The sequence below is a fragment of the Syngnathus scovelli genome, chromosome 13, assembly GCF_024217435.2.
Source record: "Syngnathus scovelli strain Florida chromosome 13, RoL_Ssco_1.2, whole genome shotgun sequence".
Taxonomy (NCBI): domain Eukaryota; kingdom Metazoa; phylum Chordata; class Actinopteri; order Syngnathiformes; family Syngnathidae; genus Syngnathus; species Syngnathus scovelli.
The window spans coordinates 7,879,540-7,899,158 of record NC_090859.1 but is presented as its reverse complement, the minus strand read 5'-3'; the positions used below and the strand labels follow the sequence as shown (position 1 = coordinate 7,899,158).

General features: G+C 38.2%; 2 protein-coding genes across 2 annotated transcripts; both read left to right on the top strand.

The window, feature by feature from the left end:
• The first annotated feature begins 441 nt into the window (after positions 1-441).
• arrdc1b (arrestin domain containing 1b) lies at positions 442-15,882 on the top strand. Its single transcript, XM_049737479.2, has 8 exons — positions 442-650; positions 7,205-7,315; positions 9,520-9,570; positions 10,551-10,705; positions 10,858-11,040; positions 11,960-12,136; positions 12,603-13,050; positions 13,944-15,882. Exons 1-8 carry the CDS (start codon positions 533-535, stop codon positions 14,006-14,008), a joined length of 1,308 nt encoding a protein of 435 aa, XP_049593436.1. The 5' UTR covers positions 442-532; the 3' UTR covers positions 14,009-15,882.
• Positions 15,883-16,616: 734 nt separating this feature from the next.
• slc31a2 (solute carrier family 31 member 2) lies at positions 16,617-19,267 on the top strand. The gene is made up of 4 exons (XM_049737481.2): positions 16,617-16,803; positions 18,388-18,454; positions 18,695-18,899; positions 19,027-19,267. The coding sequence occupies exons 1-4, from the start codon at positions 16,795-16,797 to the stop codon at positions 19,190-19,192; spliced, it is 447 nt and encodes a 148-aa protein (XP_049593438.1). The 5' UTR covers positions 16,617-16,794; the 3' UTR covers positions 19,193-19,267.
• Positions 19,268-19,619: the final 352 nt, after the last annotated feature.

Here is a 19,619-nt window from a genome sequence, read left to right as displayed (position 1 = left end):
TTTCAAAAAGCAGATGAATGCAAATGTCTTACTATGATGAAACTCAAAAGATAAATCCGTCTGATCTCATAAAGTACTAAAGAAATAAGAACATTAATAAGTTTTGGACCTTCTTTTGTTAAAATGTCATTAATATACTGGGTATGTTAGTGTGATAATTGATTTGTTGTCAATTAATCAATTAATTTTGACACCTCAATCCAATTCTTCTGCCTAATCGCGTTCAGCCACAACAGGCTGGGATGCGATAGATTTTTTTTTTCTTTTTCTTTTTTTGCTTCTACGGTTTTGGCAGCCAAAAACACAAGACGACTTTTTTTCTCTACCTAAAAGTCCTTACTCCCGGCTTCCTTTCCTTCGCCTCCAGGTAACACCGTGACGCAATCGCGACGTCAGGGTAAAGGTGAAGTGAAGCGAGTTTGTCCCTCCCATAAGTGACAACGCACCGTTCGGTGACGTCAATTCTTCTCGAGGCAGCAGGTGAGAGAGCATCGCGTCTTAAAAGCGAACGGTCGAGTAGCGGAGCGCAGTCATGGGAAAGCTTCAAGAATTTGACATCACTTTCACCAATAATAAGGTGGTATACAGTCCCGGAGAATCCATCGGCGGAACGGTCAAAATACGAATCAGCAACTCGCTACAGTACAAAGGTAATGTCCAACATGAGAAGGGAAAGGCGTGTGTGTGTGTATGTGTGTGTCTGGGGGAGCGCGCATGCAGGGACACGATTGTGGGCAAAGTTGCCAGCGGAAATGTTGAAGAAGTGTTGTTCGACTTGTGCGTTTGAAATGCCACAAAGTATTTTTCTTGGTTGTAGTTGTGCATGTTGTTTTTCTTCAGAGTGAGTCGGTGGTGTTTGGTTATCAGGACGTTAAAGCCACTTCCTGGACTATATCCTGCTTGATGCCTCATCTTGTTGTCTTAACATGGCTTATTTGTTTGGTTGTGGAACTTAGACACATCAAATTGAATAGTTTTCTGTCGTGAATGTAGAAAAAGGGATTTTGGGTCAACTGACAATGATAGGATTAAAGTTGAGGAGTGAGGTGGGGAGAGTCTCGATAGCTGCCCTTGAAATGAACAATGTGCCCATTGTATGGGAATGATCCTTATGGGGATTATCCTGTGAAATTTGAGGACATGCTTTCAGCTGCTTTTGTAAGAGGGGAATACTCTAATGTGCTGGTGTGGCAATTGTTTGCCAAACAAAAGCCTGTAAAGTATCATACCAAACTTGCCAACGTAGACATGCTGCTTGTTGACATCCTTATGATGAAACAGCCTACGATTGTGAAGTCATGTACCTCAGAATTAGATCAACATTTTGGGGACAAAATATGAATCCAAAGTCGATCAAAACATTTGAGTCCAAATGGCTTTCATGCAAGCAAGAACATATTGCGCAAGTCCTGATGAACAAAAGTCATTGGTGGTGGACTTTTACGGAATCAATGTGGGATCAATTCCATTTCGTAGACTATATGTGTGAATGTGAGTGTTAACTGTTGTCTTACTCTGCTCTGAAAATGACGAATCCTGGGTGTAGTCAACTACTTGATAGATGTGAGATGGCTGGTGAAGTGACTCAGCTTCATACTGTCTAGCTTCCTTATAAAATGTTGTGTTTTATTAAAGCCAAAACATTTAAGCAGGCCTTTCCCCACCAAACTAAAATGTAATGCTGTAGCAGTTTTTCAAATTTGGCATTTCCCTTGAGCAGTTTTTTGATAGTGTGTGAACTCATGTCATCAGTAATCTGGAGGATGTTGGTGTTCAGACAGATATGTTGTTGTGGATGAAAATAGCCTCAGTCTGTTTTATTTATTTTGGTCTCATTTTCTCTGCCATGGGTCTGTCTGGTAGTGTTCACATTTCAAATTCTATACTCGACCACACACGCACACAAAACAGAAATATCCATGGTATGCACATTTGGTCCTGATATCTAGCATTGGCTATGCAAAAAGACAACAAAAAACATGACATGTAAAAAAAAAAAAAAAGAAAAAGAAATCCTGTCTAGCAGGTTTAATACATTTATTTTAAGTGAGATGCATTTACGCATGCTATTTGTGGGTTATTAGGACCAATTTAAAATATAAACAGAATTGATGCCACTCCATGTGAATTGACTTGATGTTATAATAACGAGCCCTCCATGACGTTCGGCAGTTAGTGTAACGTGGTTACAACTATTCGGGCAGCCAGCCGGTCAGCATTATGGGCCAGGTGTATCCCACGCCATCGGCATGAGTCAGCTGTTGCCAAGTGAAGGAAAAGTGCTAAATTCTACAGAGGAATGCTTGGATGGTGTGCACTGGGCCACAGGGAATGGCCACATTTTTGGGTCTCTTCACCCCAGCTGCAGTGTTTAATGAGAGAAAAGGGCCCTAAGTTTCTATTTGGTCTATGTTGTTGATTTTAATTAGAAATATAAATGCATGATGGTGCTTGATAAAAAAATTTTTCCCCCTCTACTTAAGAGAGAATGTCTTCATCACCCTTTGTGAGCGGGATTACCTTTGTAATTTGAGTTTGACAAATTGAACTATTGTAGAAAATGATCTTCTCAACAATATTCTAATTTGAGATTCACCTGTGATTCATATAGTGAGGAGCCCTCTGACCTGTTCAATAAGGTATTCTAGTTCAGCAGCATTGCACTCCATTTCAGGCTTTCAGAATGAATGTGCTGCAATTGCTGAGCCTGCATTCTGCTTTCAATGCACTTCTTAAGCATGACTGCTAATTGCTCAATCACCAAGACTGCTTGAATCATACTGAACCAGGAAAACATTTGTATCCCACTTGTGTCCTCATGCCTTTCAATTAGTTGCTGGTTTATTGAGTGAGCCAGATTGGTTATTTAAATAGGTTTTATACACTTTTATCAGGCCACTAATGTGCACTGAGAGGGCTCAAGTCCTCGTAACAAGAAGCTCCGCACATCTTTTCCAGACTCAACATGCTTCACTGGCACCAGATTTGGTTGATCAGGACACATGCTGTCCTTTGTGCATTTGTTTGTGAGACACACTCAATATTTTCGACCAAATTTACTGCCTCACTGTATTATTGATGATAACACCATTAGACAGTATTTGTATTGATTGTCTTCCTTTTCAAAGTTGCTGAAGTAGGTTCATAAGATATGAGTTACATACAAGTTGAACGTAGTAATTTGTGATGTTTGTTAGATTAGTTGAGTGATCATTGTGATCAAATATATTGCATGCATTCTATCAAATCTCTCCTCGGAACTTTTTTGTGATGTTTTCATGTTCTTGCGGCATGTCACAGACTGTAACTTTCCCCAAGAGTAGAAGTACAGAGCCTGCCTATCCTTTGTAATGCACATTCATTTGAGCAAGTTCACGACATAAAGGTTCAACTCAAAGCCTTTTGCCAACTCGTGGATGCAACAGACCTAATTTATGACCTCCTATTTGTTTAATAGAAAAATGCTTTGTATAGTTAGAATGGTAATAGCCTTAAGTACCATTCACTGTTTTTAAACTGCAGTAAATTCATGTCAGTGCTCCAAAAGCTGTAGTTGGTAGAAGGTCTGAATAAAGCAGCAGCAATATAAATAATTTTCTCAGAATAAGTACCTGTGAGTATTGTTATATCATCTTCCGCAACTTTGATGACTGTATTTACATGCCGTCAATATTTGGGTCAAGGTCAAAAATACAATTTCTAAAAAATAAATAAATAAAATCTAAGTAATTGTTTACAAGCATGAGCAGCGGAGCTGATACCACACTTGTTTTTTAGGTATCTGGTACTCATGGGGACTGCTGATACTTCAAGAAAAATAAATCTGGCCCCGAGTTAGTCCACCTCGTCAGTAGTTGACGCTATACTGAGGCAGTCTGACACGACAGTGACTCATCATCGGTGTCGAAAAAAATATATATTTTTACAATGTTTTATCATTGTGATGTTTGTGGGGTTTTTTTTAAAATGGTTTTTCAAGATCATGTTTTAGCGTGAAATTTTATGTCAAACGTGCTAGCAATATCACTACTCTGTATCTATGAGTTGTCAAATTGTTCAATGAAACATTGAACTGTAGTGTGTAACAGAATGTGCAGATTAGATACATGGCCACTAGTTGTATTATGATGTAACTTTTTCAGGGATAAACCTCTTATCATTGCATGCAAACATGCAAGGATTTGTTTGTATTTGTGTGTGTGTATTGCGCATCCAGATGTGTGTCTCTGAATCCTCTACAATCCATTCTGACTACATTGCTCAGCAAATAAGAACAAATTAAGGGTGCCTCGCATTCAGGGAGTTTTCAAGTGTGTTTTTGTTTACTAAAAATCGTTTTTGAAAGACTCTTTGGTAGATTGACCACATTCTTTGAGATAATATCTTCTTTTTTTTGTTTGGGTGATCGTGGTGGAAAGTTCTTTTGTTGTGTATTCAAAACACCATATCAGGTCTTTGATGCAAACCTGTCTGTAGGTAATAAGTATGTAAGATCTGCATCTAAGAACACATGCAAAATGATACAGCAAAGAGGAACTTCATTCCGTCAGTTAATCACAGTTAATTACTCTTAAATAATCTAGTCCGATTGCTTGTTTTGTGTTTTTGATACATTTATAATTCAACATTTTCTGTAGTAGTAAATGTACATTTGGATGAGTGTGAGAAAGCAAAAAGAAAGAAAGCAAGTGGTGCAAAACAAACACAAAGTTTAACAGGAAACTATGCCCTGAAGGATAGGATTCCTCCATTGGGTGAATAGGTTTTGCGACAAAGAAAAAGAGCAAAACAAGCTCAGGCAGGTCGAGCCTTCCTCACCCTCATTAAGAGGCCAAAGTTAGTCGAATGGTTGGATTTTTGAAATATAAGATCTGAGACCATGTGGAACGTAATAGTAGTTTTGATTCTGGTCCCTATCAGCACCAATGAGATTGTTGTTATATCTTTCGAATTATACACATATTCTAGTCAAATACTCATCCAGGGGGGAAAAAAAAAAAAAAACTGTTGACGACATCTTCTCTCTGACGGGCAGCAGCACCAGGATTGTGTCTACTAGCGTACACTCGCACTGAACCATAAAGAGGATTTGGATGAACTCCAATGTGTTGGTAACAAATCCAGCTGGCTGCTGAGTCAGAGCAATGCTCTACACGTAGCATCCTGAGCACTGGTGAGTGACATTTTCCTTGCAAGTTGAACGGCTCATTGTTTGGCCCCTAGTGAACATTCATGTGCTACCATATTCAACTTCCAGCTGCTATTCAACTTCTGTTGTGCAACTTCATGAAATCATTTATTTACGCATCCCAATCAAATTTGATGCATTTTAATCCCGAGTCATAACATCATCACTTCAATGATGCTTGTTCAGTGACTGACTGAGCCAACCGGTTCCGAAATGAAAGACCTGTTGTCGAAATGCCTTTGCACCAGAAATAAGATCTGAATGGAGAGTTTGGATATTTCAGAAGCTAAAGCGGGGATGGCACTCCACCTGGGGAAGGGTTTAAAGAAGCAAGAATTAGTAACTTCTGCCTCTACATGTATGTGGTAGAGAAGCCATCTGATGACGGGCAGAATGTCGGCTATTCACAGTGTGGGGAATAAAAGAGAGGCAGTGGATTAGTGAGTTTGCAAAGAGTCAAGATGAAGAAGGTGTAGGACTTGACATAGTTTGCATTAACTGTTCAGAGCAATGAGGAGAAATGAGGGGAAAAGAGAGTACAGGTTGGGGTGAGGGAGCAATAGTCTCAGGAGTGATCTGTGGCAGAAGCACATTAGCCAACGTGAAAAAAAAGGTTTCTATGACCTTAGTGAGACTAGCCATGTCTGATTTGGGCTTTAGAGACTATAGTAATGAACAAACACAAGAGACCAAACTTGAGATGACAGAGTTGAAGATGTTGATTTATTTTAATGTGGTCTCCAATGGTGAAACACTGATTTTACAGTATCTCTTCTTTCTTTCTGTGACTATTCAAACTAATATGACATCCTTTGTCATGGTCCATTTGGCTCCATGAGTCTGTCAAGACACTGCCCATTATTTATCTCTAGACAGACAGTCTCTGTTGAAATCCCCCAAGACACGTAAACATATCGGGGGGTTTTCAGATGTGAATGGCTTTAGGAGAATACATTTAGAACAAAGACAGTTGTTTCTCACATTTGTTTACTCTATCTTTATTTATTTATATTTAAATTTTCATTTATTATTCAAAATGTTTATTTGTGGGCATCGTTACAAGGCTCAACTCTCGCTCCTTCATGAAATTGTGCCAACAATCTGGCAACGCCATCTGCCTCCTCGTGTGTGTCCGCCTTCTCTGAGCGAGACTGGTGGAATTCAAAGGTGCGAAGGAAAGCTTGGTCAAATGCTCTCTTTTGTGGGTATATATATATATATATATATATATATATATATATATATATATATATATATATATATATATATATATATATATATATATATATATATATGTATGTATATGTATGTGTATGTATGTGTATGTATATAAAATAAATTAATTAATATTCGACCCAGTCACTCCTGTTTTAATTATTTTCTTTTATAACTCAGGCTCAAATTTGGGATTGAGGTTAAAATAAATATTAGGAATTATCTTATCTTTTCCCAGTGCTGCTTGGCTGCCTCTGATTAATCCTCTGGCTGCTGTCAGACTGTGGGTGTGTGCACGTGTATATGTATTTATATGTATTTTATCAGAGGGCTTTCTTATCCTCACGAGTAAAAGGTCGATGAGAGGTGACACAGAGGGGCTGTGATCACACTGCAGATGTACTCTAAAACCAACTACAGATGTTATGGTCTTTATTTGCATACATTTTTAGCCACCGATTATGATTGGTTGATTAGCATATATGTCAATCAATGCCTCTCATTCTTTGCAGCTTTCATCCAACCAGAGGCCAAAAATAATTGACATTAATTGGTGATTAAAATAATCCTAAATGGGAAGATTTAAAATTGAAAAATGTTCATCTAAACCAGGTGATGATTATCGGCATCAGTATCTGCTAATCAATGAGCATAAGATCCTGATGGGGTCATCTCTCGCCTTCAAATTTCAATCAAAAGGGAGAATGATTCAATAGTATTGTTTAATGTTGCAAAGCATCCGTTAGATGTAAAGTATACATTCAATCACAATCACGTCATTGTTTTTCTTTCTTTACACAGCCATCAAGGTGAACTGTCAAGGCTCATGTGGGATTTCCAATAAAGTGAACGACACATCGTGGACTATTGCGGAGCAGTACTTCAACAGCACTTTGTCTGTCGCTGACAAAGGTAATTCGAGCCTTGTTTTTTTTTTACATTTTATTTATTTTGGTTTTACAATTTTATATATTTTATTTCATTTTTACAACAATCTCTCTAACAGCTGCTTATATTTAGAGGTGGTTTGGCTAAGTAACTGTCACTATTATTCCTGAAATTGTAAAAGTATTAAACATGAATGTAGTACATCTTATTCCAAAACACTGGTATGTAAAATTATGTGTAAATTATTTTATTAATTATGCATACATTATTGTAGTAGTGTAGTTTTAGTTGTACATGAGAATGGGAGCAAAAATACAATCCAATCAACCCCTCAGCAAACGTTTTACAGAGCAGGGCATAAATAATGCATGACACAGCCTCTCTGTCCTTCCCTTTATCGCTGCAGTTTTTCCGTATCTCAATCTCTTTCAAAATTGGCCTGCTTTGCCCCAAGGACTAAGCAGCATAAGCGGTGGGAAACAAGTGAGGTAAATAACTAGCACAAAGATAGATGCCAATGGGATGTACGCTTAAGCAAAAAAAAAAAAAAGTGGACAACATATGACTAATGTGATGCCTGGAAGAGTGATGATAATATGAACGTGTCAGTTTCAACTCTTCATTCTGTCACTATTATCAGCTAATAACCAACAAGAAACTAAGATATTTTTCCTCCTCCTCCTCCTCCTGCTGCTGATGATGCTGATGATGCTGTGACCTCAACCCAAGCTTGCTGTAGCAAGATGATAAGAAATAATGGAACAGGATAATAAGTTAACCTTTCTATAGCCTCATGTTATTTTTCAATCACTAAAATTGAGTCAATTTAAAAAAAAAATCACAATTTTATTATACACTATACATGAATGGGATTCTATCATTGAGAATTTGATCTCTTAATTTTCCAATAAGCCACATCTTCATCATTTATTACACGATACGCCAGCAAAATGAATAAAAACTGCCAGTTATGTGTTTGTGATCACCCACCACGAGACGCATCAAACAAGCTCCCAAAAGTATTTGTCAAAAAAGGCATAATAATGAGTTCAAATATGGACCAATCAATTTGAATGTACTGTACAGTGAGATCATGTGTTTTGTATATAGACATAGATAAATGTAAACTTCTTTTTCTTTCTTCATGTCATCCTTGGCTATAATAGTTAACATGACACACACAGTAACCCCCCTCCCTCATCTCATGAAACAGACCACTTAGAAAGAGTGGCATGTCGTGAGGAGAGATATATTCGGCTCTGACTTAAATGAGCTGTCATCGCTACAAGACTATGAATTATCTTCATCGGCCCATTATCTTAATTGTAATGGAAACTCCTGCAGATGCTCTTGCCAATTCGGTTAAACATGCAACTGCGACAAATGGCATGCTGTGCACGTTTATTGCGTCTTGTTTCAAGACGATGCATAAGGTTGGTGCATACCCACAATTAGTGGATGAGGCCCATTGTCTTTGTGAGTACAAATGCGAACGTTTTAAAAAGTGTTTTTTTGTAATATGGAAATCTTATTGTTATGGAGTAAACAATGCGCTAAGTAGGTCATATTCATTAAATAATAACAGAACACTGTTGTGTTAATGGTGATTTTGTTTTGATGCTGTTGTCTGTCAGCACAGTGAGATTAAAAAAAAAGAGAACATACACGGCTATAAGCATTGCTTCAAAAATCCAGGCAGGTATAAGGCACCGTCATAGTTTTGTCATCATTAAATTCCAAGACATCATCAGTCAATAATCCGTAAGGGCAGGTGCTTAAAAGGATGCTGACCCAAAGTTGTACTGGTGCAGAAGAATGCACTCAATCTTTGGGTCAATTGCTGCTTTTTTTCTTTTTCTTTTTTCTAGTATTGATTAACTTTGCTGGGAAATGCTTTACCAGTTACGTGTTTTAGCCATGACTAATTGGGCTATTAATCACCCTTGTTAGCTAGTTTCAGTTGTCGGTCCCCTTCAAACAACATATCAGTTCATCTGTCTTTTGAGCAACATAATCTCCAACAGTGAAACTCAATTCCACTGGGAAAATAAGCCACCGCCTTGATAGCCAATGTTTGCTTGTGGCTACAGAAAAAGAAAAAAAAAAACCCGAGGGCTTGTGCTTATCTCTGCACCAGCAAATGTTTTTCTCTTTTGTGTGTTTTATTTCAGTTGTGTTTACACTGTATTGTAAGTGATCAATTCTTTTGTTTTGTTTTGTTTTCACAGGAACTCTGACAGCAGGCGAACACAATTTCCCTTTCCAGTTTCTCATCCCAGGTGTGAACTTTCTTTTCATAAACTGTTTGACTTCATTGGTGTTCAGGGCACACCTTTGTTTTCTTACTAAAATGTTGCATGGATTTTTATTAGAAATCCAGGACATCTGATCACTTGGTACAGCATTGCACAAAGCAAATTCCCACAGAATTGTGATTGTAAGTGGTGGGGTGATTCTTGATTCCTTCCTTAAGAAACGTGGAATGAATTTCTCAAATACATCAACATGTGCCTTCTAAACGGCTCTTTAGTATCACTGTGCGAGTAACCTTGAGATCAGTGCAACATACCTAGTTAGAGTGAAGTTTGCTATCTCACACACGCATACTTAGCGTGGGCTGAAGCACAAGGGGTTCGGTTTATTTTTAGTCCCTCTCCTGTTGTGCAGTCGCGGATTAATTGGTCGTCATGCCCCCTTGCTTTTCCTCGCCCCCTCTCATGCGCTCTGACTGAAAGACTTTGAATAAGAAGAGCAAGTGGGTGATTTTAGCAAATGTCAAGGTGGGAAAAAATATTGCCCTCAAGATCTCCTTATATGAGTGCAGGATATTTTTTAAATTAACATTGAGGCATAAGGTGGACCAGTGAAACACGGACACCGGTTATCATTTCTTATTTTAATATTGTAGTTCCTCTGGGACAAAGATTATGCATGGAGAGGGGAACTGTGAAAATGGAGCAGTGACACATAATTGTTCCTCTTTCGTATTTGTTACTCTGAGATGAATCGCCTTTGCGAACATACTGCATGTATGACGTTGACCATTTGCGAGTAATGACATTAAATCAAGCCTCTTTGGCAAATAAATAAATTTGAAAGGTGAGTTATTCCGGTTATTTATGACAGTAAATACCTAGAGTTCATTTTCCATTTGCAGCACATCCATCTCATGTCACACACTGCGGTTGAAACAAAACATATCAAGTGCAATATTTAAGACATAGGACTAAAAATTCCCTTTTTTCTGGCTATCCATCAGCTGCAGCACCGACCTCTTTTGAAGGGCCATTTGGAAAGATTACTTACTGTGTGAAAGCTGCCATTGACACGCCTCGCTTTGCCAAGGACTACAAAGCCCAGAGGCCCTTCTACCTTCTCAACCTGCTCAACCTTAATGAGGTCCCGGATATTGATGTAAGTGCAGATCTTATTAACCAAACAAACATTAACCTTTAGCTGTGATTAAAGCTTATTTGATTTCACGTCTGAGGAAGATCTCAGTGCAGCAAAGTGACACATTGTTCGCTTGCAAATGCTGAATTCAATTTGCTTCTCTGTCTTTTCAGCATTTTAACTACGCTGTCACCACAAAGAAATTTAACTACCTTCTGGTGAAGTCTGGGACCCTTATGCTGAAAGCTCACAGTGACTTCAGGGGCTATATCCCTGGTCAGGTGATCAAGTTAGCCGCCGAGATCCACAACAAGTCTGGAAAAGACACAGGATGTGTACTGGCAAGTCTCATACAGGTAAAGCCTAAAACCCTGAACAATCGCAGGAAATGAAAATGATTTATGAAGAAACACTTTACTTGTAAAACCACCACCTCCTCCCTGAAACATCACATTTTTATAATCATGAGAATACCCAAACAATGGAATTAGTGTCAGGCAAAATAGTAGTTGGACTAATTGTGATTTCTTTGCTCATTTTTAAAAGGAACGTTAAACCCTGCAATTGCTGGATAGATGTGTGAAAGGATTTGTACTAGTAACACTGGCGGAGCTAGAGCTCCCACGCCCCTTCGGACCCCTACCCCCATCGAGAACTATACAGGTGCCAGACCAGACAATGGACATTTTAGGTTTTTTTTTTTTTTTTCTGTTTTTTCTGTGAATATTTCCCCACATTTCCTCCTGCCCCTCGCAGGGAACATATGATGAATGCATATCAGTGTTTTCTAAAGAATTTGAGGGGGGGGGGTGTAAAGATAGATAGATGGATAGATGGATAGATAGATGTTTTGCAGACCCCTGAGATATCCTTGGCTACACCTCAGGAAAAAAAAAAAAGTTAAAGTCCCAAGGGTCGTCACACACACATCTGGGTGTGGTGAAATTTGTCCTGTGCATTTAACCCATCCCCATGTGATTTTGATCCATCCCCTGGGGGAGAGGGGAGCAGAGCAGCAGCGGTGCCGCGCTCGGGAATCATTTGGTGATCTAACCCCCCAATTCCAACCCTTAATGCTGAGTGCCAAGCACGGAGGCAGTGGGTCCCATTTTTATAGTCTTTGGTATGACCCGGCCGGGGTTTGAACCCACAACCTTCCAGTCTCAGGGCGGACACTCTACCATTAGTCCACTGAGCTGGTTCAAGGAAAAAAAAATCTAGTTCCGCCTGTGATTACTGACACGTCTTTGTTTGCATGTTCTTTTTTCTTACCAGAAAGTGACTTACAAGACAAAGCGGCATATATTTGACCTCCGAACCATCGCAGAGGTGGAGGGAGCCGGAGTTAAGGCAGGGAAACACGCAGAGTGGAGAGAACAGATCATTGTCCCACCTCTTCCTCAGTCTTCGTTAATAGGCTGCAGCCTCATAGATATCGACTATTTCATTCAGGTCTGTGGGACTGCTTGTTCATGCCTGGCACAATTGTAAGAGTATATTTACATTTCCCTTTGGGGTTTTACAAATGAGACGCATAAGAACATTGTGGGGGGAAAAGGTGTTATTTGGTTTTTCGCATTCTAAATTTTCCCCAAGTGCTATTTAACTCAAATTAAAAACTGACACATTTGCAGATTTCATTTGATTAAGAAAGACATTAAAAAATGTGTGCCTGATGAAGTGTGCTGCCCCTTTCTTTCAACATTTTTTGCATCATTTAGTTGTCCAAACTCTTAATCAATCAAATCCAACACTTTCTGCTGACTGAAATTATTTCATAAGCAAATTATTATGAAGCCACGATATAGTTTGGAATTGTCAGATGTGTCATTGAATTCCCCAAAGTACTCGTAAATCTTTTCTACTTTGTTTGTCAGAACAAAAATCTCATATATACAATAATTGTTTCTGGTTACAGGTCGCACTAAAATCTCCGGAGGCAGTTGTCAACCTGCCCATCTACATTGGGAACATTGCCTTGAACTTGTCTCCTGCAAGGACTGTACCTTCTTGTCTAGACCATAGCGATGTGGCACTCTCACCCAATGCAGCAGGACTGACGCCCAGTGCCCCTCCGGTTGAGGGCGACGACGAGCTGTGTGCAGGTGTTGATGCCAGCGAAGCGATTCCCACCAAGAGTCATTCTCAGCAACGTGAGGCTGTCAACATGTCACCAAGCGCCTTTAGCCATGCACCCAGTACAGCGCTGCTACCTAGCCACAGACAGCCCGACGCGTCTGCCCCCTTGTTCTGTGTTTCAACTGGGGCCACCATACCTTTCTTTACTGAAGAAGACCCCACACCTGTCCCCACTTCCTGTGCTCTCATCTTGCCTCCAGAATATAGCAGTTGGGACTATCCTCATGGTAAGCTCATGATAATACATGCTGGGAAATATCACATTTGTGTCACAGAGGGTCCTTTATATGCGCAAATAATAATAAATTCATTTTCTCAATCTCTAGAGTTCATTCAGCCCGACTGTGAATATACTATAACCATAGTTGTACTAAGTTCATTTTGTTTTTCCTTTTTAATCACTTCACTGGTTCTTTTATATCAAACAAATTATTTTAGGTGCATTACCTAAATAATTTAGGTAATGCACCTAAATAATTTAGGTAATGCACCTAAAATAATTTGTTTGATATAAAAGAACCAGTGAAGTGATACTAAAACCATGTTTAAATGCCCTTTTTAAGCAATAAGTAAGAAGTAATTTAAAAACATTTTCCACCATTATCGTGACCAATAACCTGTACAATGTCAAATATGTCAGAAAAGCCTACACAAAAGGGTAGGTTATTTGTGGGTAACCTAACATAAGTTGAAATGCAGCTGATTAATTAGTAACTTTATTTTCATATTGCAATATCTTTGCTATTCAAGTGTGGGAATGCAACCAAGCCCAGAGCAATATTTTTTTTTCATAGCAAATATGCAGTGTTTTGTTTTTTTTTCCCCCCTTAAAGGTAAATCCTGGTACTCTCAAGAATTTCAAATGTCCTATTCATTTTTATTGTGTAATTATTTTCTCCAAGTTCTCGGACTGACTCATGCAAATAATGCAATACGATCTCCTATCCGGTTTGAATCTGTGTCTCAGAGCCTCTGCCCATTTATGAAGAAAGCTGCAGTTGCACTAATTCAGTTTAAAAATATATAGACAATACAAGAAGTGGTTGATGAAGCAACTTCTCTGAATGACTCATGAAAGTAACGCAATGTGACTTCTTCTGTTCATATCACTCTGTCACAGAGCCTCCACCCACTTATGAAGAAAGTTGCAGTAGCACCAACTTCAGTTTAAACAGTGGACAATAGAAGCTGATGAAAAAGCACCGCCCACAGCTCCGGATCATGGAAATACCCTCATGAAAACAGGACCAACTCCATAACGCCAAAGATGAACATGTCCTCGACAAGTACAAAGAGTTCATGTCTTGTGAAAATAAGAATTTGATTTTGATCACACATGCTGTGATAGATAGAACAGTTTTAACACCACTGTGCTTAAATTAAGATTTAAAAGTGACTGGACTTTATCTGCTATGATGAAAAGCGATGTGGACCCAATTAAATTTTATTTTTCTGTGCTCTAACTGGCAGATAGTAGCCAAACAGCAGGTCAGAGTATTCTGAGGTAACCTGGACAGACTGATACCTGAGACGAGAGTCCTGTCATGGGTCTTACCTGCCCACATGGGTAATGTAGTAATGGAGAAATTGAAATCATGATAAGTGACTTGACCTGAAGTGATGTTTTGTGACTGGACCACATAATACAAAGGTATTGACCATTATCAACACTATATGAGAGAGACCAGATCCAATGGCTGCTTCGGCTGCCTTGGGAGAAATTAATTCCCTTGGAGAGAATATGTCCTGTTATCAGACGGTTGTGAAGATAATCACAGCGAGCACAACATCAACTTGACTAATAGTTTGACCTCCTGCAAGTTGTACAGCAGACTTAGACGCAGTGGAGGCTTTGAATGCGGATCACGCAAGAAGAGACCTGCACTCATCAGCAGTGGTTGAGTCTGAAAATGAGCTCTAAGGCAGAAAGGCCAGGTGTGGATGTAATTTAACCCAAAGCCACAAAAGGCTTTGAACACTGCTTCTTTTTCTGGTAAATGCTGTGTGCCTTGGGTGCAGTGCTGTGATAGTATGTTGCACTGGGCCCACTTTTACTAGCCATCCTTTGTCTTTATTCTGAGGTGATTTGCCAGTTAATTTTCACTTCTTTCCCTCAAATTTGAAGTTCATTTATTCTGTCATCACTTTTAACTGCATGGCACACAGTAATGTAATTTCTGTCATGACACTGGTTTTAATTATATGTAACATATTTGAGATGAACATTGGCTGAGATCTGCACACCTGCTAATCTGAATGTATCTAATGTATTATTCTTTTTTTAATAATTTCTTCCTGTGTGAATCAAGACACAAATCTTAGCACTATTTTATGACTGTAGCAGTTGCCATATGGTTTTCAACTATGGCACAACCAGAAACAAAGTTGTTTTACTGTAATTAATAGTAAAAGCAATAATACTTTTCTGCATTTTACTGAATGTTTGCCTTCTACTTTTCTGGGTCTTGTCATTCACTGTTGGAGCATTTAATGGAGTTACTCCCTCTCTGTCAGGGTGTAGGTCAGAGTCTACTTGTGCAGTTAATGTGGACTATTCCTACAGACTTCATGCATATAAATGTTTTTTATTGATGTCAAGCAGAAACGACAGGCCCTTACACCTGCTAGAATTACTGTAGGAATGCAACTCTCATCATTGCCAAGAAAAATTTGTTCGACTGAAAGGATTTTGCATTGTGTGCAACATCCTTGGTTTGCCCTCTTTAGACCAAAGAGTATGATAGTGAAATGATTAACCACTTTTTTTTGTGCAGTTTTTACATTCATCCTTTTGCACATATTGACAAGTGGTACCTATTTTTTTTTGTTTCTCTCTCTCTATACTTGTAACTGGTTTACAGGTGCAGTACACAGTGTAATATAACAAATGTGTACAATAGAACAACACATTTATCTAACTTGTTTGATCATTTGAGAATAATGTCACATTTTAAGTGTTTCCAAAACACTGGATTTTTTTGTTTTTTCTAAAATGAAATCATATTGTTATTAAGCTGCATATTTTTAAACTACTGCTATTAAAAGTTATCAAAATATAATCTGCTCATTCGACTAAGAATTCCGAGATGGTATATTGTTATTGAAATTTATAAATTGCAATTCAAATCAGCCTATTCCATTCCTCTTTGTTGTGCACTTGGGTACAAACCAATGTAGAAGTCGAGCACGTATAGTTGCGGTCTGAACGGCTTCAGGTCCATTTATTCAATTAGGTTTTATGTATCGCTCATTAGTACTTTAAATTGCATATATTCTAATGCTAAATATCAGTGAATGCATGTGCATGAAGCCTGGCTAAACGATTAACCATAGTCTCACAAACTGAGTACTGGTGTACTCCTGACCTCCTGTGGAAGAGGTTCGTCACAACAACAGTTAGAATATTACGCATCAATGAAATAACAGAGACTGACATGTTATTTTTTTCGAATAACTTTTATGGCATCTTTTTTAACACAAGTAAAGTCTGAGCGATCAAATAAAAACTAAATGGATATCTAGTCTTGATGTGAATGCGCATGCGTAGAGTCCAGTTAAACAGAATATTAGAATATTAGGCATCAATGAAATAAGAACAGAGCCTGACATGTTATTTTTTTCGAATACCTTTTATGGCATCTTTTCAACACAAGTAAAGTCTGGGTGATAAAATAAAAACTAAATGGACATATAGTCTTGATGTGAATGCGCATGCGTAGAGGCCACATAAACCGGAAATGTTTCTCAGTCCGTCTCGCTGCAAAAACTCCATTACCCGTCAGCCTCTTGTTTATTGTTTAAAGTCACGCGGTACAGTGGGTGGTGTCGTTCGTCTGTCCAAGTCGAAGAGTGCAACAAAAATGTATTTGAAGAGTCAAAAGCCAGAAAAAGACGCCCGCCTGCCCGTAATGGGTAAACGAAGTTAATTACTAAACAGCAACTGACGCGTTCCTTCGCCCAGCAAGTTCAACATGATGACCGTGAGTTTTGTGATTTTAATCCAACTACTCACTCAGATCACCGCGTGTGCGTTTGGAATAAATTCTATTTGTACGCTGCCTGTGTTTGACAATCAAGTGTCGATGCGGCCAGCACTATAAGCATACAAGTGAAAAGATTCGTTATTTCAATCATAAAAAGACAGAAAAAATAAGTTATGGCATTCAAAGTAATGAAATAAAGACAAAATTCTGAGTGAAATCCATTTTCAGCATTGGAGTTTCATGACTCAGACCAGCCCACCTAAATGCGCAATGTTTATTGAAAATGTGATGAGGGTTGAGATCAGGTAATGTCATTATTGTCAACCGGGAACATGTGAAGCCCATAAAGACCTTTTGTGGTCGTTATAAAAATATATTTGACTTGCCTTGATATATTTATCCTTATAGTAGATCAGTGGATTTGACCATATTCCAACATTACCAACATCTATATTCATATAGTATTTAATCAGAAATAAAATGTGTAACTATTTCAATACTTCTTAAATCGTCTCGGGTTTTAATTTAAAATTTAAGTAAGATAGCCTTGCCAACAAGTCGAGGCCCAAGATCCCCAATGTAAGGGTATTTTATCTTTCAATGTATCCACAAAGGATTTTGTAGCATTTTTTTGTTTTACAAAGAAATATTCCACCAAATATTTCTTCACTTTTTTGCTGTTTATACAGTGAATTATTGTCTGGAGATGGGTGTGTATTTACTCTTTAATACCACAAGAATTTTCTTTGCCGCTAATTTGTTAACTTGAGCTGCTGAAGGCTACTGACGTGCTTTTGGGTAAATATGCTAATCCTGTACTAACTGTATTTGATAACTGTCTTTCCTTTTGCTCTTTAGTTGGGAAAGAGAATGTCAAATGAATATACACTATGTTAAAATAAATCATGTTTAAAGCTGTTTAAATATTTCAAAATGTGACAAGATCCTGAAATGGAGAACTGCAAATCTTTTCTTCAATTGCTTAACTCAACATTATTGTGCTTACGTTTGCTTATCATAATGCAAAGTATCCTAAATAATAGCTATGACATGCAATGTAACTTAAAAAAAATCATTACTTGATTGTCACTCCTCGTTTGCTCATGAGAGTCTAAGTTTGGCATGTAGCATTTATATCTTAGCTGACATTGGCAGATGGAAATTTCACAGCTTGGATGTGGGGGTGGGAATGTGGTTGAGATAAAGTTCACACACAAACTAGCATCACTTTGCCCCAAATCAATTGATCACGTCTGCAATTTATTAATTCCAAGCAGAAGCGTGTCTAACCCAATTTGTTTAGAGTGCTGAAACACCACTAAGTAAATCCAAGCAAGCCCTAATTTGAGAGAATTTAAGACTGTGCGTTCTTTATTAACAAGCTGTTAAAACCATACAGTACACAACAAAAATATTGTATCCCGTTTTGCCTCAAAAATGGTTTGTTTTTTATGTCATGTGAATTTAATTTAATTTTAACATTGGCAGTGATGGAATTCCTGGCATGGATTCATTTAAATGCTAAATAGTATGTGCTAATCTTCATATGCTGATGATTTCTCTTTCATATATTTTTTTCAGATGACATTTCAGGTGTCAAGTAGCGTGACACTGCTGTTTGACTTCTGGCATGTGAACAGCCCTGGAGGTATCCATACATTTATTTTCTTTAGATAGTCATGTAAAATCCTTTAGTCAGTGTTTGTTTCTATCTACGAATGTCCATAAGGCGGGTGTTAAGAAGCTCTTTAATAAAATAAATATAAAATCTAAACTTTATGTCATGTTTATCATTTAAGGTTATTATTTTCTGATCTGAATATGTCATATGTATCATATTTAACATTCTGAGCGTGTAAAAATCTTTGTGTGTGTATTCCCCCCTCAGGCATGTTTTTGTCAGTGATAGTGGTCATGCTCTTGACGGTCTTGTACGAGCTGCTAAAAGTGTGGAGGGTATGGCTGAGCAGGAGCACGCTGTTGGCTCAATATTCCACTCCATTTTCCAGCAGCCCTGTGGTAGAAAACAGCTCCTCTGAAGCTTCATTGACGCCCAGAGAATCAAACCCCATCTTTCCGAGCAACAAGACCAAGTACGTAGGTTTAGTTTCTCCTCCATGTCTTTGTGTTTGACAGGTCATATTTTTTTTTGAAAAGCATCAGAGAAGTTGCCAAATGCATATGAATAAATAAATGTATTATTTATATCCTGGTCCTCAGCTGGTTGCTACATGGAATCCAGACATTTCTTCACTTGCTGCAGGTGACTTTGGGCTACATGCTGATGTTGTGTGTCATGTCCTTCAACACTTGGATCTTTCTCGGCGTCATTGTGGGTTCCACTCTGGGTTATTTCATCTCATTCCCTCTGCTGGATCGTTATTGATGGACAGTACAGCCCAGGGTGTGTTCTTCTCATAATTAGAAGGATCATGATTTCCATTAAAATGTGGAAACCCTCCTTATGGGCTCTCTTGATGCTTGGGCCGTGTTAGTATTTTGTACATGATTTGGGTTATTCTGTGTTACAATATTGTCATGTTAAATTTTTGAGAATTAATTGTGTTTAAGTGATGAAGATCACGCTAATAACAGTAGGAATTCAAAGAAAGGGAAAATATTGTGCCCAACAATGACTTCGTTATCAGTCACTTTGTAGATTAACGTTAACGATCATTTAGAGACATCTGACTAAAATGATATCTTTGTTAATTTCATTGTACACCAGTCTGAACACTAGTTTGATTAAAATAAAGGGAAAACAGTTACAAAATTAAAAATGGCCTCCATAGAAGTAATTTGATTTTTTCATG